Genomic DNA, 10,053 nt, shown 5'->3' with positions numbered 1-10,053 from the left:
ATAATTTAACTTTCATCCAAATAATCGAATTTGACTATAATTGACATCTATCTGAAGCCATGTGCCCCTTCGTCGTCTCGCGTCATTGGGCAGGACGGAGGGTCCAGACCATTTCTTCAGACAATCGCGAGGTGGCGTCGTTGTGTTACCATGAATAAGCAGAAATGATATTGAAGTGTTTGCTGACACCCACATGAGGAAAACAATGACCTGATTTTGTCTTCATGGCTTCACATTTTAGCCTGTATTTCTGTTCTTGGTGTTAATCAGCAATAACCGATAGGAGACCTTATTATTTTACTGCAGCAGGTCTTTTGAATGATCAGGGACGGGTGGGTATCCCGCAGCCTCTGCCTGTGAAGATCTGTCCAAACCGGAGGCTGGGGTACCGCAGCCAGCGAGAGGGGCGATGGCTGCTGGGGCGCGATGCGGGGGAACAGTGGACGAGTACCGGGCAGAAGTAGAGCGGCTCACCCACGAACTGGCCGAGGCAAATCAGGAGAAAATGAGAGCAGCAGAATGTGGTCTGGTGGTTTTGGAGGAGAACCAGACGCTGAAGCAGCAGTATGCCGAACTGGAGTCCGATCAAGACATTCTAAAGCGGGAGTTAGAACAATTACAGGAGGTATGCTATAGGCTATTGATTATCCATTATTGATAAGCTGAGTGGCATGTCGTGTGTTCGTTTGTGTGTTTGATGAGTGGTGATGCCTCCACCATGGCTGCATAACTTAACTTCGACTGCTCGAAATGGCCTTTAATATCAAAAAGAAAAATGCAACATTTCATCATTGCAGTATTTTATTTCCAACTCATTTTAATCCTGATGATACATTACTTTACTTCAACCTAATCACTGCTCCATATAGTAGGGCACATGCACCATACCATCATTTTTTTGCTTTTTACTTTCTAGACACGCACGCACAGACGAGCGCACACACACACACACACACACACACACACACACACACACACACACACACACACACGCACACACGCACACACGCACACACACACACACGCGCACACACACACACACACACACACACACACACACACACACACACACACACACACACACACACACACAGTATGTGTCTTATACTTTCCATGTCTCCTCACTATATCAGTTTGAACACCTTACCACATCTGACTACAATGGGCACGTAGACACATGAGCATTCACATCATTGTTCTCACAACAAGACTACAAGAGGCTAAACAGATTGCTTTGCCTTTTATATTTTCTCTGCATTCCCTCATTAATGCAGAAATGCAAAAAAGCAGTGCGAGAGACAAGTGCTGACCGAGTCTGACGGTCATCTTAGATTATGATTATGTTTGTGTGTGCAAGGTGTCACAGGAAACAGAAGCAAAACATTTGAAAAAGAAACACATTATACTGTCATATATATACAGTAGAACCAGCAAGTGTGTGTTCATGTAAGTGTGTGTGTGTATGTGTGTGGGCGTTTGTCCGCGACACTGAAAAAGTAACAGTAGGAAACAATTTTTTTGCATTGCACAATGTGAAAACAGAACCAGCCCTCTTTGTCGGATTACTGGACCAATATCTTCTATTATTCCTGCTAGTTGGAAGCTTATTCAATTCAATTGATTTCCTTTGGTAACGTCAGATATGTTTTCTTACAGCACTATAACAGACGTAACCTTGCCATTGTCCTCCTACATTGGCTGTTTTAATAGCACAACGTTGCATATTGCGTGTTAGGCCATTATTAAGTGTCTAACAGTCAATAAAGGCTGAGTGGTTTTCCAGTAGAAAGCAGCATACAGCACAAGACATCACAGTAAATAAATCACAATATCAACCAATAAACACATCGATGAAATGATAAGTTGCCCCACCTGGCTGCATTGGATTGAATAAGAACATAGAATGTATTCTGTTTTCCTCTTCTTTATTAATATTTGTATGATTACAAATGAGGGTGTTTAACCCTAGCTAACTTTAGGGTAAATTGGGGGTTAGAGTTGGCTTGAGGGTTAGGGGTTATAGCTGGTTGATCCTCTTGCTCTTCCTGGTTATGTATTGTATAGGTTTCCAAGGCCTTGCTGATGACTTGAATTGTATATTGTATTTTATCATAGTTGACCACCTGAGGATGAATGTGTTGCAATTTGACTCGTTCATTGTACGTATCACTTGAGTGGCCACAGTCAATACATGATCTCAACGCATCTGTTAATTAACAGAGCTGCATTGCTATATGGCATCAAGCTTTGTAAAGTGTGTATATAGTTAGGAGCAATGGGCAGGAGGGCATATCAAATGGTAATGAGATTGCTTCTGGGACTGGAAAAAAACATTCCAGTGCTGTTTATTATTCTTATAGCAGACAGAACGAATAGCATTTGCAGCAATTGTTCCTGCTTCTTTACGTCGATGGCAAGCGATTCTGTCCAACCGTAATCATAACTCCTTCAGTACATTGAGTGGTCTATGTGGCGTGTGGATATCCACCCACAGTCTTCTTTGGTGATAGATGTAGATGTCTCTGTTATAGAAAAAAACTACTGACTGATGCATAGTATTTCCTATGGATTTATTTGGAGTAGATTTGGACGTGTGTATGTTTGTCTGCTTGTTGCTGGATGTCTGTGCGTGTGCATGTGCATGCTCGTGTGTGCATGCACATGTGTGCATACTCAGACATTTTGACCAGAAGCTTGGACAGCTGCTCTGAAAAACAAACACTATCTACATAGTCAGACCGCCAGACAGGAGAGAGTGGCGGTGAAATGGCAGTCATGACAAAGTCTTATCTGTGCAGAAATGGCCGACACAGGCAGAGCAAAAAGAAGAGGAAAGTAGAACCGCCCTAACCGTCTTAGCATTCTCTGTCTCTCCTTAAATGCCAAGTTGAGAGTCCTGAGATGACAGAAATAGCTGTTTTTATTAAACCCAGCTAAACAAATGTGATAATGCTCCTGTTTTCTGAAAATAAATGTTCAGGTAACACTTTATTATAAGGTGCGATAATAAATAGCAAACTAGTCATTACCTAACCCTTTGTTAATATTTGTTAATTGTTACTAAAATATATTTTTGGCACAAGTTAATAGTTTTTATGCACTGACCACAGAGTGTCGCTGGTTAGGGTTAGGGTCGTGTGTTAGGGTTAGGGCCGTGTGTTATGGTTAGGGTTAGGGTCGTGTGTTAGGGTTAGGGCCGTGTGTTATGGTTAGGGTTAGGGTTGTGTGTTAGGGTTAGGGCCGTGTGTTAGTGTTAGGGTCGTGTGTTAGGGTTAGGGCCGTGTGTTATGGTTAGGGTTAGGGTTGTGTGTTAGGGTTAGGGCCGTGTGTTAGGGTTAGGGTCGTGTGTTAGGGTTGGGTTAGGGTTATGCAAACAACTAATATTTAATTAATGATGAAAAAACTATTAACTTGTGCCAAATAGATATTTTAGTAACAAGTAACAAATATTAACAAAGGGTTAGGTAATGACTAGTTTGCTATTTATTATGGCACCTTATTATAAAGTGTTACCAATATTCAAGTATTAAAAATTGTAATGCACTAAAGTATTCATCAGTCATACCTAGATATCTTTCGTACACTGGATATTTTATTTGAGTTTGGGCACAGTTTACCGAATCCTCTTCATTATCTGCTCAATCATTTACATTTTGAACCATCTCTCTCTTTCTCTCTATTTTACACTTCTTCAATCTATATGTTTCATAATTCTCCCCAGATTCTCACTTTCATGTGCTTTTGTCTTCAGAGCTATGCATATTTACCATGGTCTCTGCTCTCTAGCTCTCTAACTCTCCCAGCCTCAGTGGGTCCCAACCGCTGCGCATGTCCCTTTATAGTGACCTAAGAAGTGAGAGAGAAAGAGACGCTGTTTCGGCCCTATGCACGATGCTTGTTAGTGCTGTCTCCAGGCAGGAAGAAAAACAGCCTTTAGAACAGGAGTACAGCGGGAACAGCAAATGAAACGTGGAGACCATCTTTGCAGCATACGACCTCAGGTTGTATAGTGGAGCGTGATGTTGTCCTAACCCATTCCTGCAGGGCTTCAATAAAGGGTCAGTAGATCATGGAGCTGATCAGGCGGTTGTGTTGTCACTGGGTTTTTGTTGTTGTTTTAATGCGTGAATCTGCAAGGCATTAATTATGACCATAGAGGCTCTCCTGCTTTTACATCAAATCCCTATTGTGTTTCCTCACAGCTTAACTCACCAACAGGATGTTTGGCCTATTTGTCACATAGACTTTGTGTTCATTCGTTTAAGTTGGTCACTGGTCTTGTCTGTAGGATATTTATTTTGGTGAACAGTCTGTCACATGTTTGAGATAGGATAGGACGTCTAGTTCCAACACACATCTGTTGCCTTTAAGCCGAAAATATGTCAAAAGATATTTCCTTCAAACTGTATCTAAGGTCACTCGATATTAAGGAAGAGAAGAATGTTAAATCTTACTGATTTCCTCAGTGACTCAAAGCTCCTTGAAAGATCTTTTTAAGATCTTTTTTTGCTTCCTTCTTTAGCGACATAAAGACGAAAGCATTCTGGATGTTTCGCCAACATTATTGCAATTCCGCGAAAGTGCAGCATTTGTTTCGGGAGTATTGGGCAGTATAGCACCAAGCATGGCGGCTGAGATTATAAAAGTTTGTAGATGTGATTAATTTCTCAACATGTCCGACATCATGTGCACAACCTAAACAGCATGCTCTGAAAAAACAGGGGGAAAAAGATACCGTTGAAAGAGGACCTTGCTCAAAGGCACTGAGCGTCTGACCGCAGACCAATGCGTCTGTGAGAGCGCTAACCTTTGTGCCACGTCATCCTATCGAGGTGAAGAGAGGGTGGGGGGGCGGGATCATTGATGTTAGAATCACAATTTCTATCTTATAGGATTGGTGGTCGATTCAAAACTTCATAACTTCCAGAAATCTTTTTTCTTTTAATTTGTTTAAGCTTTTTCTTTGTGTGTTGACATTGTTGCATTGTTGATATGCATTTTTCGAAAATAAAAACAACATAATCTTAAAGACACTTTACTCTGCTCTCATTTGTCACTTCGTCTCTCTCTGCCCACAGAGTGTGAGTCTAGTGTGAGTAGATACAGAAATAAAAAACTATTACGCCCCTTTTCACTGAACCAAAAAACAATTCTGTATCTGTGAATCATTAGGAATCGAGAATGGATTTTGAACTGAATTGTGGCCCCAATAATTAGAATCAAATTGAATCGTGAGATACAAAAAGATCCACACCGCTTCTTCTGAGCAACATTTGAAGCTGCTCTCGGAGCAGCCATAATGGAGGAAGTGGTGGCAAAACAGCAGAGAACTCTGCAGTTGCTGAGTGGACACTGACAGACTGCAAAGGCATGGGAGACCCACACCTTGTTCCAACCCATATTTTCCTGTGCGGTGATTTGAACACCCGCACGTTCATTCTGATGTACTGAGGCACAGCTTTCTGCTACCGAGTTCTGCATTATGCGTTTGCGTTTGCCTTGTTTGATGTTCTCCCGTTAAGGGGACATGTGACCAAGTGTTCACAAAAAGACCTGCAATGGCAGTATATTTTATTTTTATATAACATCTATATATATATATATATATATATAGATGGGGTGCTGGGTCGGTGGATGAGGGGCTGGAGAACGCTGGGGTCTTTCAGCCCCTCACCTGTCTTCATCCAACCCTCCCTCCTGCTTGCACCCTCATTTACCTGACTGGTGGAACTTCCTGTTCCACCTTGTGAGCCCTTGTTCCACCATGGAATGAACTTAACACAACGTGATAAAGTTGTAATATCTTTTTGTTGGTTTATCAATTCATCAGGCATGGGGCTGTGCAAACGACAACATTAATGGAGTCACAAAAATACTATATTGAATATAATATAATAAAATATCAGTGCATAAAAATGCCTCTACTGCAAACATACTACATCTGTTTGACGTTTGTTAACATCGACACATACGGGCGAGACAAGCCAAGAGGGAATATACCAATCCATGCAACTGTGTTCTGTCTTTGTGATGTGGTCGACCATAAATATGTGAGCATAAATACAAAATGAGCCGTGATTAATCCTGGTTAAGGAAAATAAAAAATCCAAGATGAACTACACTTGAATTCACTTTAGAATGTCCCAGTGAAGCTAGTAGTACAGGGGACTGTCCTACTGGTGCCTTTTGTTGTTTTCAAACTCATCCAGAACAACATTCTGCTGCAGCTGCTCTGATAGTAAATGCTGCTTCTCTATGCATTGAGGTCTGCACATTGTTTCTGTTTAATAATGCATTGCATTGGACTACTTCAGGCTATATGTATTCGGCTGTGCTTTGCAGATCACATGTATGTGTACTCTGTCAGGTTTGCTGGTGTTGACCTTTGACCCGAACAATATGCAGAGGCAGGGGATGCAGCAGCCAGGCATACAGATGAGCTCCTACTGGCCCTCTGTCTGGGGGGGGGGTGTTATTGTTGCTGCTCTGTCTGTTTATTTCACGTGTATGCATTTGTGAGAAAGAGAGAGAGAAAGATGTGTGTTTGTGTGTGTGACAGAGGGAGACAGAAAGTGTGCATGGAAGTCTATGTGTAGTCGTACCAGGAGATGTGGAAAGTGGTGTAGAGCTGTGGATGTTTTCTTAGCCTCTCAGGGTGCTGCAGGAAGCATGGCCTCCATGTTGTTTCAGGTCTTTTTGTGTGTTAGACAAACAAGGGCAGCAAGGAAGAATGGGCCTCGGTATATGATATGAGAGATAAAAGCCTGCAGGGGAACGGTGGGGACAGCGTGAGAAGAACTCAATGTTCTTTTGTTTTCTTTTGGATCTTGTGACACAAGTCACGGACATTCCTGCATGTGATCCACCCCAAGGTGGATCACATTTTCAGCCACAATGCTGCTTTTTGCTGCGATTAAATAGTTTGCCAGGGGCAAGAGGGGACAGTAGTCTGCAATCCATTGTGTTGGTTAGGGCCAACCTGAGACATACCCCTCTCTCTCTCCATCTGTCACTCATGCTCTATTTCTCTTTCTCTCTGTCTTTCTCTGTATCTCTTTCTCATCATCTCTCGCTCACTCTCCCTCTACACATCTCTCTCTTTCACTTCCCCTCTCTATTTCTCTTTCTCTCCGTCTCACTTCCTCTGTGTGTCTCACTCTCTCTCTCTCTGTTCTGTATGTCAAAAATATACATTGTTGTTTGTTCAGTTTGAGTTCACTTTCTACAATGAGGCCGACCCAGTCCACGCTTGTGTCTCGTCCTTGTGTTCATCAACCCCTGCTTCCTGGATGACAAGGAGACAGAGATCCAGACAAAGATGCTCTCTAGATCACCCCGGGCTCCCATTCAGTACCGACCCAGAGTGCTTTCCTTTGATACGACCCGTTGCCCCCTATAAACACTTAAGGCTAACCTAGCGCATGCTCGCAAAGCTCAATGCCCCCGAACAGGCTCCCGGGACCGATGTGGTCTCTGTTGAAATGACAGGGCAAAAGTTAAATTAAGAAAAGATATGATAACCCTTAATTATCCCAGAAGGGAAATCCAGGGCAACCGCAAGAGCAACCCTGTTAACCAAACGTGTGTGAAAAACAGACTTAAAGAACTCTACAACATGGGGGGAGAGGCGTGGAAGACCAAGAACACAGTGTCAGTCTACAGTGCAGTCCAAGTACGTTGAGATAATAGCAGCAAGTTGGAGAAATGAGTGATAATACTGCGTTACAATTTCAATCCACCTCAGCAGTTTCTCTCAACAGCAGTATAGTATGGCTGGCAGGGGATCTCTTTCCATAGGTCGCCATATGCCCCTGTGTGTGTGTGTGTATGTGTGTGTGTGTGCGTGTGTGTGTGTGTGTGTGTGTGTGCGTGCATGCGTGCGTGTGTGTGTGTGTGTGCGTGACTATGTGTCATTATCTTCGTCTGTTTGCTGATGTACATTTGGTAATGTATGCGTGTGCGTAGTTGTATTAGTGTGTATTTGTGGCTGTGAGTGCCTGTGTGTGTGTGCGTGTGTGTATTGGATGTGTCATATGTGAATCCAGACGGGTCTACTGATTTGTATGTATGTGTGTGTGTGTGTGTGTGTGGTGCCCCTGAGTCCTGTTTGTTTGCGTTATGCGCTGACTCACTGCACCAGAAATGGGTGAGGCCCCAAGTTGTTATCGCCCTCCCCGTCTCCCTCCTTCTTTTACTCTCCCTCTCTGTTGTATCTCTCTCTCTCCATCTCTCCATCCTCTCTATGTCCTATCAGTCTCATCTTCTTACTGGCTTTCTCTCTCTGTCCGTCTAGCTCACTTTGAGTCACTCGTCTGCACGTCTCTGGCTCTGCCTTTCACTCTGCTCATTCCCAGCTTCTTTGAGTTTGTCTCTGCAGTCTCAGCCACCAATACCAATTAGGGCAGTGGCTTTCTGTTAATTATGTGGTCGCTTTATATCACCATGGTTTTTAATTGTTTTATTATTATTTTATTATCAGAACGGTATTGTATTGTCAACTCTCTTTCAACTACTTTCAGTCTACTTGATAGAGTTAAGTAATGAACAGATATGCGTGATAGAATATATCATCTAGTCATAGGAAGGGGAGGAGAATGTAGTTTATTTATAGCGCGGAACCCTTACATTGACTGAAAAACCCTCCCGCTTCTGAATGTAGCTATTATAGTTTATATCCAAGGGATCAAGAGGACTAAGTGGGCTGCGGAAATTATCAATGAATGTTTTATCGCTCTTAGGACCTGAAGTCCTGGACGCCATCACCCTAATAACAATTCACATATTCCCCCTCCCACTTAACCTCTCCGCCTGCCCTTCATCCATCCTACACAACCAAATGATCTCCTCTCTGACCATCTCTCTCCTCAACAGCTCTTAAACTCACACGACAGTATGACTGGTGCCATTGGGATGGAAGTCATGCTGGAGCGGTCAAAGAGTGGGCCCTTTGGGAGCGAGAGAGCGAGAGAGAGAGAGAGAGAGAGAGAGAGAGAGAGAGAGAGAGAGAGAGAGAGAGAGAGAGAGAGAGAGAGAGAGAGAGAGGGGGGGTGAGAGAGAGAGAGAGAGAGAGAGAGAGAGAGAGAGAGAGAGAGAGAGAGAGAGAGAGAGAGAGAGAGAGAGAGAGAGAAAGTGAGGAGTGTGATGAGAGAGTGAGGAGTGTGGTGAGAGGAATAGGGGCGTGTCACCGGCAGTCATCACATTGTCCACCTCATTGCTCTAACACTGAGAGCTAGCCAGAGGGGCTCCTCTGCAGCACACAGGGCCCTGAGACTCTGCACTCGCTATGTTTTGAGGTGCTGTCACTAGACAGCCGCCTGCTGGTGCACAGTGTCGGGGGTGTATAAAGTACTAGGAAGTTATACTTGAATAAAGGTACAGATATCTTACTTGAAAGTGAGTCTGGTAAAGACTCACTTTCATACGCATACACAACATGATTTTATTTCATTAATAATAATTATAATTGTATTAATTCTGACAAGTATTGAGTGAAAGTATATTTCTATGCACTATAAGAAGATGTTATCTTCAACTATAAAACTCCACTAAAGCACATGTACTCCAGATAACAACGTACTAACTAGATATTTACTTTGATCTTTTAAACCACATGTGTGTGTGTATGTGTGTGTACTATGTATGAACTGACTAGGATCACACTAATATGATTAAACTACACTAATGTCAAGACACACGATGTTCCCTGTATGGCACACACAAGAGAGGATGTCTGGATTCCTGTACTTAGGTTCTTCTTGAGGCTGACTATTTTAGTATTTATGGATAAGATACTGTCTTCCATCCCAAGCATTATGTAAGTGACTATAAGGATAGACCTTTGCAGCTTCAAGGTCTATATACAGAGGCAGGGGGTGTGTGTCATTACACTGAGTGGGTCCGCTGCAAAATGAATGTGTATGTTCTCTTAAAGGGGAAGAACAAAGACAAAAAGGCTGGGAAAGGAGAGTACAGGAGACAAGGGAAGATGGAAGATAGGGGGGAAGGAGATGAGAGGTAAGGAGAGGAGTGGAGAGAAGAGGGTTGGAGAGGGGG

At 43.0% G+C, this 10,053-nt stretch overlaps 1 protein-coding gene across 2 annotated transcripts in view; it reads left to right on the top strand.

Moving 5' to 3' along the window:
- Window positions 1–142: 142 nt before the first annotated feature.
- bicd1a (bicaudal D homolog 1a) overlaps window positions 143–10,053 on the top strand; it is a 25,766-nt gene continuing 15,855 nt past the window's right edge. For both annotated transcript variants that reach the window (XM_030367307.1, XM_030367306.1), the window contains exon 1: window positions 143–625. In XM_030367307.1, the coding sequence (XP_030223167.1) occupies window positions 410–625 (216 nt within the window). In that variant the 5' untranslated portion in view covers window positions 143–409. The remainder of the gene's footprint in view (window positions 626–10,053) is intronic.

Source organism: Gadus morhua, chromosome 9 (assembly GCF_902167405.1).
Source record: "Gadus morhua chromosome 9, gadMor3.0, whole genome shotgun sequence".
NCBI lineage: Eukaryota > Metazoa > Chordata > Actinopteri > Gadiformes > Gadidae > Gadus > Gadus morhua.
Note: the sequence above shows the minus strand (reverse complement) of the source record. Positions and strands in the feature narration are given on the sequence as shown.